General features: G+C 36.4%; 1 protein-coding gene across 3 annotated transcripts in view; it reads left to right on the top strand.

Moving 5' to 3' along the window:
* LOC121384030 (golgin subfamily A member 2-like) overlaps window positions 1-11,205 on the top strand; it is a 42,649-nt gene extending 31,444 nt beyond the window's left edge. For all 3 annotated transcript variants that reach the window (XM_041514177.1, XM_041514176.1, XM_041514174.1), the window contains 2 exons: window positions 231-426; window positions 9,382-11,205. In XM_041514177.1, the coding sequence (XP_041370111.1) occupies window positions 231-426; window positions 9,382-9,809 (624 nt within the window). In that variant the 3' untranslated portion in view covers window positions 9,810-11,205. The remainder of the gene's footprint in view (window positions 1-230; window positions 427-9,381) is intronic.
* Window positions 11,206-14,512: the final 3,307 nt, after the last annotated feature.

Raw genomic sequence — 14,512 nt, 5'->3', positions numbered from 1 at the left:
TGCAATCCTCCCCACCCCCATTTGTTGTAAATTAAAACCATGTCACTGACAGATACGCAAAGTATGTCTATAATAATGATATTGGGACATAACTAACTGGCCAGGGGGGCTAGTGTTGTTTCAACTTGTCTGGACGAGGAGGTGAGTTTTAATTTTTGTCCCTGGAGGTAACTTATTTCCTGGAACGGTATCAGAGTTTTAAATTGAAAAGTTTTTTGTTGTTTTTTCAGCTTAAGCTTGGCCAGCTTCAGTCTCTGGTAATGCAGCTGCTGGGAGAGCGCAATATGCTGAACAGCTACAACGAGGAGACACAGCGGTCACCCGAGTCGAAACACATACCACACCACCATAACCATGCTAATAAGGCCCACACACATAAATATCCACATCAGCTCGTTAATGGTGGGGCAGATAACAGCTACAATGGTAAAGCATCTCTCGCATTTTGTCATCATTTTAGATTTGATTTTGTTGAGTTTTAACAAAATGTTTCTTTGCTGTAGGTATATCAAAAAGTCATTTGTAAGTTGAGCTTTTACCATATTGGTACTGTGTCACGTACCAAAGATTATGGAAAAGATAACTCAACACAAATTAAATATTATATATTTAATACAAAAAACTTTGTGCATTAAAAAAAACCCACTGACCATCCCACTAGTGTAAACAAAGTGTATTAGCCATGTAGTTAATGAGATAAACTTGAAACAACAGAACCATCAAAAAGTTCACGTTTCATCGGTGCACATGTTTACAAAATGACGTCAGTTTCCGGAATTACCGATTGACCGAATAGAATTACGTGAACTTGAGTTACTTGTATGAATTTGCTGGTATGGTGTTCTTTCCATCCCAAAAGATATGGCAAGCTTTGGTATTATTTGTGATCCCCAAATAATGACTTTGCTATTGTTAAGCAATTAAAGTTAAGCTCGGCTAGTGAGTCGTTATCAGTTCCAGCAGTCTGCATTGCATGCATGACCGGTCTAACACAATTGACTGACCTTCATGGTGCGGTCCGACTGATTGGTGTCTAACAATATAGCAGAAACTTAGGGACGATCCATAAATAACGGTCTTTGTTATGTTTGTTTTTTTGACGACCTCCCCCACCAGTCTTTTTTTTTCCGCTACATTTTCCGGGAAGCAAGTGATAAATCGTTTCTTTTGCGTTTAACAGATATAGCGTACACTGCATCTAATGAATAAGTGAACAACAACCCTTTCTCGGTCACATTTATTAAAAACATAACCACCTAGGACGATTGATCTGTAATCTTTTAATTATTAACAAGGCTTCTCAACATAAGGTAATAATTGATACAGAACAATGATTGCCCTGAACACGTCAATCGAATAGGGCCTCAATAGTTGAGTGCGCATGCGTACAAGCGCACAGGCGGTACTTCTAAAAATAATAGTCGAAGAGTTACCTGTTATTGAGATGGCCTCTGATTAACAGCAATATATTGCAAACAAAACATTAGGTCTTAGGTTTATTCAACTTAATTATGTCATTCTTAAATCTTGTAGTCGGGTATTGTGATTCACCAGTAGTAACGTGCACACCATCTCATTTGCATGTCACATGTGGACTGTAAACAGCGATTACAGTCGGCTTACCACACAGTGAGCTCAAACAAAACAGATTAATCGGTGATTTATTTGAGGTTTTTTTGCCAAAGTTTGATAGACATTCTCAGTCATTTGTGACATTAATTTCGCACACACAAAAAAAAAAAAATCTTTCTTTATGTGTGCAAATAACCGATATATAGCCTGTAGACTGTGCAATTAACCGGATGTTTTGTAGTGTTATAAGGGCAAATGGTTCCGTGTTGGGTGAAAATAGTCGATTAACCGAATTATGCTATAAACCGATGTGCAAATAAGTGGAGATGACTGTATATATATACATATACATGCACAACAAAACCCCACAATCACTCAGCACTCATCTCATTTGCCCCATTCATCCATCAATCCAACCCCATGTTGGAAAAAACCCCAAAAATAAACATAATCACAGTACTTAAATGTGCACAGTTTGTTCTAGAACAGTTTCCGAAATGAAAATTACTCAGTGTTGTTACAAACGTTCCAAATCTAAATATCAAAATAACTACGGAATTTTATAGAGACCACGTCTCCAATCCACACCACCCTGGTTGTTCGTATACACCTCCCGATTCCGACATGAATCCAACCTCATGAATCCAATCGCAGGAGTCCAACCTCTGAAATCCAACCTCGGGAATCAAACCTCTAATCCAATCGCAGGAATCCAACCTTGGGAATCCAATCGTCGGAGTAACCTCATAAATCCAATCTTGGGAATCCAACCATATGAGTCCACTCACATCAATCCAAGAGTTTAGTCTCCACCCCAACCTCAAGATTCTACACCTGGGAACACCCGCTGTAACAATATAAAATGCATTGCATGTATTGCATTCTACAATCCCGTATTTTATATACATGTACCAAATTATTTACAAACAAATATCATTATAAACGTGTACATGCATTGCCCAACATTTAACAAATTATAACTATACATAATCATTGTTGCACAAATACGGTATCTAATATTCACAAAGTCATTTACAACAATCTAAGTAATAAGAATCAAAACTTACATCTTAACACCGTGAGAAATACGAGAGCAGCTTCCTCCTTAACGAAAATGATGACTGCCCAACACCTAATAATGCTTTCTATTTACGCATTTCCCCGACACAATTAGTACATGCTTTCCATGAATTGCCCATCCCAATACAATACACCATTATCCCGTGCCTTCCACTGCTCATCCACACACTGCCCATGCAACATACTACACCACACAACAAAAGTAACGCATACATAAAATATGACATGTGACACACACCCCAACTTAAGAAATTTCTTCCAGAAAATTTCACAAATTCATATGTCATAAAAACAATACTCCATTAGCTACCAAAACAATACAGCACCTATTTACAGACCCTCATATTTGGTGTCTCCACATCTGCTCAACAAGTTCGCCCCCACATTATCCACACCACGGATGCTTCGACATACATACCTGAATGGTTGCATGCTTAGGGCCCACCTTAAAACTCTTCGCGTGGTTCATCCACGTCAGTGATTTATGATCCGTTTCTAAAATGAACTCTTTACCATATAAGTACAGCTTCAACTTGCCTATTGCCCAAACGATTGCCAGACACTCTTGTTCCACCACAGCATATTTCGTCTCTCGTGGTTTCAGTTTTCGACTCAAATATCTAATAGGAAATAACTTACCATCACATTCTTGTAACATTACAGCACCTACACCTGTTCCCGATGCATCTGTACGTAAAATGAACTTTTCATTTAGATTAGGCAATTTCAAAATCGGTGCTTGGGACATCAACTCTTTCAGTCTCTCGAATGCTCGGATGGCTGGTTCATTCCATTCCAAATGATTCTTGACTCCTTTCTTGGTCAGATCAGTCAACGGTGCTGCAATAGCTGAAAATTTTTGAATAAACTTTTGGTAATATCCTATCAAACCCAGAAATGACCTCATTTGCTTCTTGTTCGTTGGTTTTTGCACTTTAAGAATCTTTTGAACTTTACTTTCCTCTGGCATGACTTCTCCTTTCTGAATCACATGTCCTAAGAATTCTAAACTGTGATGTGCTATAAAACATTTACTTGGTTTTGCGGTAAGATTAGCTTTCCTCAATCTTTCTAACACCAACTCCAGAATTTTCACATGTTCTTCCCACATTTCTGTATAAATCAAAATGTCATCAATATAATTCACAACTTGTTTAGGCCATGTAACAATTTCCTCATCATTCTTGTAAAAACTGCGGGAGCACTCACAATTCCGAAAGGCATAACTTTCCAACGGGATAACCCATGTGGTGTTACAAATGCTGTTATGTCTCTATCATCATCTTTAACAGGTATTTGCCAATAACCTTTAGTAAGATCGAGCTTACTGAAAAATAAAGCCCTGGACAACTTTGTAAACATTTCCTCAATATTGGGGATGGGTTCAGCATCGAATACAACAATTCTGTTCAATTTCCGATAGTCTATGCAAAATCTGAATGTACCTTCCTTTTTCTTTACTAATACAATTGGACTAGCATAAGCAGAATTAGATGACTCAATCACATCCATCTTTAGCATTTGATCAAGCTCTTTCTTGACTACATCCGTAAGACTATGTGGGGTAGGGTATGGTTTTGACCTAACAGGATCCTCTGATGTTAGTTTTACAGAAAATGTATCTAAATTCGTCAAACCTGGTTTGTCTGTTAGAACATCATCATACTTCTCCAACACCTCTCTCACCTCACTCATTTGTTATTTGGTTAACTCACTCGGTATGTGACAGTCTGTCCAAGCCTCAGTCGACTCCAACACCGGCAATTCAATCTCTGGATGTATCTCCACTGCATCTGAAGAATCATCTTCTATAACACACATAGATATTATATGATTTTTATTTCCAACATTTGTTTGATCAATAACATCCCTTACCTTGTACTGATTAGCATGATACGTTTTTACTTTTCCATCGTCATGTCTGATCCTATAATCCATCTTTTCTAATCGTTCCACTACTTCAAATGGACCTTTCCACTTCATTAAGAGTTTATTATGACTTTCTGGTAGTAACAACAACACTTTATCGTTTACCTTGAAGTGTCGATCTTTTGCCTTTGTGTCGTAATACTTCCTGTATCTTGTAGATGCCTTCTCCAATTCCTTTTGCGCTAGTGAACAAGTCTCCTCCAACCTCTCTCTTAAATCAATCACGTACTGGTACATCGTTTTCACATCTTCCCCTTGTGCCTCGTCCATCCATAGTTCCTTTAGAATCTGTATTGGCCCTCGAACCGTTCTACCATACAATAATTCAAAAGGTGAAAATCCTAAGCTTTCTTGTGGAACTTCCCTGTATGCGAAAAGTAATGCATCAATGTATCTATCCCATTCTTTTGGTTTTTCAGAACACATTTTCTTTAGCATGGACTTTAGTGTTGCATTAAAGCGTTCTACCAAACCATTACACATTGGGTGGTATGGAGTTGTGGTCATCTGTTTAATAGATAATAAACGTCCTACTTCCTTCATCACTCCTGAAGTAAACTGTGTCCCCATGTCCGTCAAGATTTCAGTTGGCATACCCACTCTGCTGAATACCGATATCAATGCCTCTGCTACCGTCACAGTATCAATATTCTGTAAAGAAATGGCCTCTGGATATCTCGTAGCATAATCTACAATTGTCAAGATGTACCTGCTTTTGCGTTCCGTCATCGGATCAATTGGTCCCACCAAATCCATTGCGACCCTCTGAAATGGTGTATCTATTAATGGCATTTGACCCAATGGAACTTTCCCCACTCCCTTTAGGTATGGTCTTTTGGCATTTGTCACACGATTGACAAAATCTTCGTACATCATTTTGCATTCCCGGCCAGTAAAAATGTCTTTGTATCCTATCTATAGTTTTTGTTGTACCTAAATGTCCCGCCATCATCGTCTCATGTCCCACTTTCATTACTTGTGCTCTTAAGCTACTTGGAACTACTAACTGAGTGAATGCTTTTCCATGTTCTACCTTTTTTGACTTGAACTCTCTCATTAAGATGCCTTTTCTAAAGATGAATCTTGAAACATTCTCACCCGTGACCTTCTCTTTTTGTAAAGTAGCTAGTTAAACACTTTCTTTAAAGTCGCGTCCTCCTTTTGTTCTGTCTGGATCTCATTTGCAGTCATCACATCAACTTTCACATCGGTCATCTTTAATGGTTTGGTGCATTTTACCTTTTTCTGTGATCTTGTCTCCACTACTCCTACTGTGTATACCTCCTCTGTTTCTGGTTTCTTCAGTTTATCTTCCATCTCACTCGTACCATAAATCTTCAACGTATTCCACGATGGGTTCGGATCACCCACTTCACGAGCTCCTGAAATGTTACCAATCCCAATATCAAATATAGGATTATCAAATACAAGTGCCTCTGCTGCTCCTGTGAAAAATGGGCTATCTATGTTTATCCTACACCAAGGACGTTCACCTTCAACTCCATCAATACCTTTCCAAATTCCAGTTTCCCCTGTCATAGCACTCTCAGGTACCAACTTACGGTTAATCGCAATTGTTGAACAACCAGAATCTCTAAGTATGGTAATACAGTTCCCCGACACAACCGTCTTGACAATATTTGAACCCACTCTCCATGGTTTTTCCTCCCTTGAAATCTCACAACATCCTATCACTTCCCTATTTCGTCTATCTACAGTCTTTTTCCGTTGACAATCCCTAGCGATATGACCTTTCCTATCACAAACAAAACAACATGGTTGCCACGGCTTGATCTCAGTTTTCTTATCGTTACCCGATATCGTTGAATTACCACTACTCCTGTGGTCAATGCCGCTTCGTCCTCTTCCCATGTGCATCTCTCCATCACTTCCTCCTGGTCTCACTCCTCTGTCTCGACTATCTCTCCATTTTTGCCCCTTTCTTACCGCAAGAAATCTGTCTGCCAACTCATCTTTGTCGCATTCTCTGGTACTCTTTCCTTCAAAAATAATGTCAAATCAGACCCTGCAGAAAATAAGATTTGTTCTCTTAAGAGCAAGTCTAACAAACCATCATATGTTAATGGAGCTCCACTAAGTTGAATCCATCTAGTCACGTAGCTTATTCTATTCAAAAACTGTGCATACCTTTCTCCCTGTTGAACTCTGGATCCTCTAAATTTTAATCGAAATCCTTCCTCTGTAAGATCATATCTATGTAACAATGCTTTCTTAAGTGTATCATAGTCACTTGCCTCTTCACTACTCAACCTTGCGTACACATCCCTAGTTCTTCCAGTTAACAAAATTCCTAAATTAATCGACCACGTATTTTCTGGATGCTTTTGTACAGTCATTAATCTTTCAAAAGTTGTCAAATATATGTCCATATCATCTCGTCCATCCTGAAATACTGGTAACTTCAATTTAAGTTTACCCGTGGCTGTATGATTCGGCGACATATCCTTGTCTACATTACCTTTTTGTCATTCAAACTCCAACCTCATCCTTTCTTTCTCCAACTCCAACTTAGCCATTTCCTTCACCGCTTGTCTCTCCTTTTCCTGCTCCTTTTCCTTCTCCGCCCTCTCCTTTTCCTTCTCCGCTCTCTCCTTTTCCTTCTCCGCTCTCTCCATCAATTGGTCTGCTCTCTCAAGTCATTCCTTCTCTCTCCATTGCTCCTTCTGCTCCTTCACAAACTTCTGTAACTCCTCTTTCTCCAATCCAAGAGTCTTTCCCAGTTCAAAAACTTTTCGATGTCCATGCTGAATCTAGACATAAACACTATACACAAACTAAAACAAATCCAATAATGATTAATCCACATATATACCACAATAAAATACGAAACTATTTACAATATACGTACCTGTACAAACTATCCCGTTTAGTTATGCCCGACCTATCAATAAGTAACCTATAACCAATGACCAATACTGCTTACCTGTAGTTACCTCCGAAGTATATACCCTACTTTAGATATACCTGTCATTTTATCCCTGGTGAGATAATGGACTGCGTCCCGGCTGAGAAGAAGGTGGTGACTAACCCAACGCCAGTCCCATGTTAACACCGAACAGTTAACAAGCACATGAACCCGGGTAATCTAACAAAAATAACACAGTTGTACCCCTGGTACCAAAGAGACTATCTTTTCCAAATCTTTACCACGTGACGTTAATTAACTTTGTCCTGCATCTCCACCAAAATTGTCACGTACCAAAGATTATGGAAAAAATAACTCGACAAAAAATGAAATATTATTATATATTTAATACAAAAAACTATATATATATATATACATATACACGCACAACAAAACCCCACAATCACTCACCACTCATCTCATTTGCCCCATTCATCCATCAATCCAACCCCATGTTGGAAAAAAACTAAAATAAACATAATCACAGTACTTAAATGTGCACAGTTTGTTCTAGAACAGTTTCCGAAATGAAAATTACTCAGTGTTGTTACAAACGTTCCAAATCTAAATATCAAAATAACTACAGAATTTTATAGAGACCACGTCTCCAATCCACACCACCCTGGTGGTTCGTATACACCTCCCGATTACGACATGAATCCAACCTCATGAATCCAATCGTCGGAGTAACCCAATCGTCGGAGTAAACTCATAAATCCAATCTCAGGAATCCAACCTCGGGAATCCAACCATATGAGTCCACTCACATCAATCAAAGAGTTTAGTCTCCACCCCAACCTCAGGATTCTACACCTGGGAACACCCGCTGTAACAATATAAAATGCATTGCATGTATTGCATTCTACAATCCCGTATTTTATATACATGTACCAAATTATTTACAAACAAATATCACTATAAACGTGTACATGCATTGCCCAACATTTAACAAATTATAACTATACATAATCATTGTTGCACAAATACGGTATCTAATATTCACAAAGTCATTTACAGCAATCTAAGTAATAAGAATCAAAGCTTACGTCTTAACACCGTGAGAAATACGAGAGCACCTTCCTCCTTAACGAAAATGATAACTCTGCCCAACACCTAATAATGCTTTCTATTTACGCATTTCCCCGACACAATTAGTACGTGCTTTCCATGAATTGCCCATCCCAATACAATACACCATTATCCCGTGCCTTCCACTGTTCATCCACACACTGCCCATGCAACATACTACACCACACAACAAAAGTAACGCATACATAAAATATGACATGTGACATACTGAAACAGTATACAATTAATACTGCTTTGAAGAACACACATTTATATTTGAGTCTGGGATATTTGGAAATCTGAGCTCTTCGTGAAGGAAAGAAATATTTGAGATTTTCTTCACACTGCCTCATGTGCCACCTTGTTTTTTTGTTTTTTTATGGAGAACAAAAGTTTCTTACATAATCAGTTTGATTAATTATCTCATTTTGATTTATGTTCAGCTTTCTGATCTGCATATATATATATATATATATGAAGATGAATTGATTCACAACTAGAATTGCAATTAAGTAACCAAATGTAAGTCAATTACTTATAGGAGAGTAAAAATAAATCACACTATCTAATCATTTTAGCAGTTTTTAATGACAAGAACCAAGTCTTTTTATCTTTAAGGTCATTTGTCATGAAAAGCAACTATTTCATAAATTGCCTCTCTCTTATTTGTCTTCATTATTTTTTCTTGGCTAATACCCATAAGAAGACCACTTTATTTTGGCTAAGTAATTATTAACAAGTCTTTGTTTTTGGTACAAAGTAACAAGAAAGTCATTTATTTACAACATATATCTTATACGTTTCAGACTGGCCTGACTACACGAGTTCTGAGAGTGATACGGAGAGTGAAGTGGAAACCATTGTTGGTGGTGCTGAAGGAACGGCAGTTATGCAAGTGGATGGACACCGTGTTGACAGTGATCGCGAAAGTGCTGCTGGCTACGGCGACCAACAAGAAACTGTTCCCAATCATACGGACATGGGCAATAAGCATGAATTAACAGCCGAGGGTGAACAAGTGGGCGATCACGCTCAAAATCACAAACATGTACATTATCATCACCATGAAAACCATGTGCCTCGGCCGCTCGTTTCTGAAGAAGACCAAACGGCTCACAGAATTCTAAACCTTCTTTCAGAAATAGGACACTCCAGTATGGTTGAGAAGCCTCCATTTATGGACAGAAATTTCCTTCCATGTAAATTCTGCACTGGACCAGTCTATGTTGTTTAGCCATGTGGAATTGCTTAGGTGTGTTGGACCAAACCTGTTGGAATAATGCCATGTTGGTACATTGGAATCAAATGTATGAATGATGTAATGTGTATAAATGCAGTGTAACACTGCAGCATATGTTAAACATTTTCAAGAGAATTGTAAATCCAATATTTTTATTATAGAATATTTCTATTTTTAAAAAATATTTATAAAGTGGATGTACATGTATAAGATCACTAGAATATGAAAGAGTTTTCATAAATTTCACCAATATATTTAAGGTTCAAGGCAGTAAAACTATTGGGGAAAATATATTATTTATTGAGAAGTGATAGGTGATTTATATAAAAATACATTGGAAATAAAATTATTAAATATAATGATTGATCCATCCTAGTGTCCACAAAAGTATTTCTTCCTAATTACTTTAGTTTGGTTTAACATAGAAAAAAAAGTGCAATTTTTTTTTTTTAAAGAACATACTTTTTTTCTTTGAATTCAAATACAATTTTATCAGTACTTAAAAGAATAGTCACTGTGAAAAAGCGTTTTGACATTTTTGATGATTTTTTTTAAGAACAGATATTAAAATTGTCTGTACCATTTATTGTGGTACCCTAAGGTTGCTATTGAAAACTATAGAAATTATTCCTTCTCAAGTTTTACTAATATTTGTTTTCTTCTTTTATTAGGTTGATAGATTTTATTTAAATTTTCAAAAAATACAACACCTTTTTCTCATTTCCAAAACTTGTCCCTTTTTTTAAATTCTCACCTCTAGAGCAAACCAAAGTTGATTAAACATGCTTTTTGGAGCATGGGACATATTACAATTTAAATTAATTACCAAAGTTACTACACCTTATTTTTCCTTATTTAGATGAATAAGTCAAGAATACAAAAAAACTGTATGACCATACAGTTTGTGATTTCAAAAGTATGGTGTTTTCGTGTTTCAGTTCCATATTTTATTGGACTGATATTTTCAACTTTTAATTCACAATTCACTTGGCATTGCAAACCTCTATGGGCATTGCAAACCTCTATGGGTTAGGGTTTTAACAGGTACAGGTGCATTTATGTTTACCTTTATTGAGCACTTTCTTACAATGCATTAGTGATTATGTTTAATCCATGTGAATTTCATATTGATCATATTGGTGAAATATTAGGTCCATTGTAAAAGATTTGAGCTTTGCTAAGTGTGGGATCGTATATAGTGGGGGAAAGACAACATTTCACAGTCCAATAAATAGACATTATTATGCGAGTTTGTGTGTTGTGCTGATTTTACGAAACGAGTGTCAGGATTTTTGTATTGCCTGAGTGAGAGCGAGGGTAATACTTGAATTCTGACACAAGTTTCGTAAAATCAGTACGACTCACTCACGAGTGTAATCATTTCTTTATTATCCATATTATTAGTGTTGTTTTCTTTATGAACAACAAGACCCAACTCAAAATGTTTCAGCCACAACTTGAAGGAGACGACGAAATGACATATTTCAATTGCACAGTCTGAGCTAGGACTGGAGAAGCAACCTCCTGTTATGACATCACTTCCCCAAATTACATCATTAAACTTGTTATTACATGTGTGCTTCGTATGATTATTATTAACTCAGTTATGTTGAACTATATGGACAATGAAATCTAGTTGTGTCTAGTTGTGTCTATGAAGCTGGGAAAATCCATAGAGCTAAATATACAAAGCCTGTTTTTGTCTTACATGCGGGTTAGTACATAATTTTCAGTGCTTAAACACCTACATTTAAGAAAAACAGGCTTCATTAATTCAGTCAGAAAGTCGTCCCTCTTGTTGTCTATAGTTGTACGGTTATGCTGGAGGTGTTTTGTTTTGATGGGTCGAATGAAGTGTCATCTATTGACAGGGATTCAAAGAATGACTTGTAAGTCCAGACTTGAGACCACCAAAATGTTTAGACCACAAGCTGTTTGTATGGGCAACACTATCAAGGTCTTTAGTCTAGACTTAGTTTTCATAAGCATGAAGCCTGATTTTAATTAAATTGGCTGAGATATTTTATCTAAAGTTGCTTTCTGTGGTCAGATTTTGTCTGCAAATATGGTTTGTGGTTTACAGAGCCATGGTGTTGGAGATCTCTTGAACATTCCTAGATATAAGTTTATCTTTTACAAATTATTAACCTCTTTTAATATTGTGCAAGTACAATTTTAATTCTAATGCTACATATTTGTAAGAAAAAATCTGATTAGATTCCTACTAAAATCTGAGGTAGTAACACTTGATTTACCAGCCACAGTTTTTGGAAGTCAAACCATGCCATGCATATAAGTTACTTAGCAAAGATGTTCAATAATGATGCCATGAAGACAATATCGCTATCATGTATATATTGTATATGGAATAAGTTAAATATTGAATTACTTTAAAGTCAGAAATGATAATTTTCTTCAATTAGGCTTTATCTATACATGATAGCCGATGAAACGATCTGTGTTAGGACCAATAATGGTGGTTCCACCCAGCTTTTAGTATTAGGTTACCTAATGATGTCACTGGCTGGTGACATTTTTTTCATAACAAACATTTTAGATTTAGGAGATAACCATAATAGTGTTTTTAGATTTGCAGGTGTTATTGTCTGTTTGATCACGAAATGTTATTTTTAACCAAAGGCGTTAGCCTGAGGTTAAAAATGAAATATTTGCAGGCATCAAATAGACAATAACACCCACAAATCTAAAAACTCCATATGGTTATGTCCATTGTAAACTGAATAATTTTTCTACGGAATTAACTATATTTGGCATTTCTTTAAAAAAAAATACCTGGCTACAATCTAACTGTAGACCCTTGAACCGTCAACTTGGCCTGTTCCAATTTCTAATGATGTCATTAACTTTCCAGGTGTTACTTTTATTTGATCCTGAAAATACAGAACACATGAATACAATTAGTTATTAAAAACGACAACAAATGGTTGAAATTAGAGTATGAATCACTACTCTCTGTTTTGATTTGTCAATGCAGATTGATCGTTTTACTGTCGCAAATCTCCCATTTTATTGGCTCTGATAATGGTTCACCAATAAAATAAATTTGCTACAGTAAAACCGTAAATCTGCATCAGCAAATAGAAAACAAAGTAGAGTTATCCCTTAGGTTAACCAACACTAGGAAACGTTGAATACATTTGTTAGACACTGCATATTTAGAGGCTACTTCTGTAAATTGGTATTATTCAGTGACCTTGTGTGATCAGAACAAAGTGTAGATTATGCAAAATCTCAAATGGCTGTGACTTGTGATATTCACTTAACAGAATCATCAGGGGGTGGTAGTGCAGTTTTACTTGTACCATCATCTTTTGCTTTCTTAGTTCTTGTTTCTTAATGGTTTTCACAAAATATTGTTTGTTTATTCTATTTTGTTTATTCACCTGCTTGAAAATTAAATTATGGCATAGAGTTGTTTTTTCTATCGTTGTTTACCAAAGAGAGGAAGACAGTACATTATGAAATGCATAATTTTACAGGAACACATACAATGACTTTTGTATAAAGGTTGTTTTGAATTTTGTTATGATCCTTATTTTGTATATTTGTTACATCTAAAAATGTATGTCGGGATGTAGCTCAGTGGTAGAGCACTCGCCTGAGGTGCAGTGAGTTGTAGGATCGATCACCCTCGGTGGACCTGTTAACATCGTTATTCTGTCCTAATCGGTGCCACAAGACTGGTATATCAAGGGCCATTATTTGTGTGTTCCTGTCTATTGGAAATACCAGGGTTTCACACCCAATAGCCAATGTATTTTTCGTGCTGGGGTGTCGTTAAACATCTGTTCTATTCTATTCTAGTCTATTGGAAAATTCATGTAAACAATCGCTTTCTGCTGTTTGGTAAGAGTATTCTAATTGGTGGCACCAGATAGCCATAGTTTAAATTGCATTGTTTTCCTTCCTTGTAACTGTTGTGTGGTGAATTCAAGACACAACAACAAAGTAAATTAGCAACTCAGCACCTAGAACTCTCTCAAGAAGTTGGTTTGTTTGCAGTTTGGTTTCAGGATTCACACCCAGTAATCAATGAAACAGGCTGAAAACTACCTAGCAAGCTGTCTACATGTACACCTGGAGTCCTAATCAAAATTATACCCAGCAATTGTTTTCCTTATTACATTTTATTCATGAAAATATTCCTGGAATGAAAACGTGAAAACTATTAGTATTATGATGAACTATTATTAATACGTTTTCGTATGTGATTGCTCTTATACATAAAAACAGACATAACAAAGATAGAAAAAGTTGTCTTTTATATATTAATGTTTTTAATTTATTTGATAAACTACCATATAAGCATAATTTTTTTTTAAATAATAATGAAACAAACTTTAAAACTTATTACACCTGGCTTCTGTAATCAACCCTGTCGGGTTCGGGTCTGTCAGTTGAGGTCAAGGTTACAGTCTGTTTCAAAGTTTTTATGTTTGCTTGGTATTAATATATAAAGAATGAACTCTTTCATCAATAAAAGACAACTTTTGGTGTTTATTATGTCTGGTTTTTACTTTTTTATTTGGAGGTGAGGTGGTGGGCTTGTAAATAATAATAATAAAACATCTTACGGCCGATTCATTGTTCACATTTTCATTCTAGGGACTTCCATAAACTGTGTGCACTAAACAAACTGGTTGGGTATAATTTGGATTAGGACCTTGGTTGAGTTT

This window comes from Gigantopelta aegis, chromosome 10 (assembly GCF_016097555.1).
Source record: "Gigantopelta aegis isolate Gae_Host chromosome 10, Gae_host_genome, whole genome shotgun sequence".
In the NCBI taxonomy this organism is placed as follows: Eukaryota; Metazoa; Mollusca; class Gastropoda; order Neomphalida; family Peltospiridae; genus Gigantopelta; species Gigantopelta aegis.
This window is presented reverse-complemented; position numbering and strand designations above follow the sequence as displayed.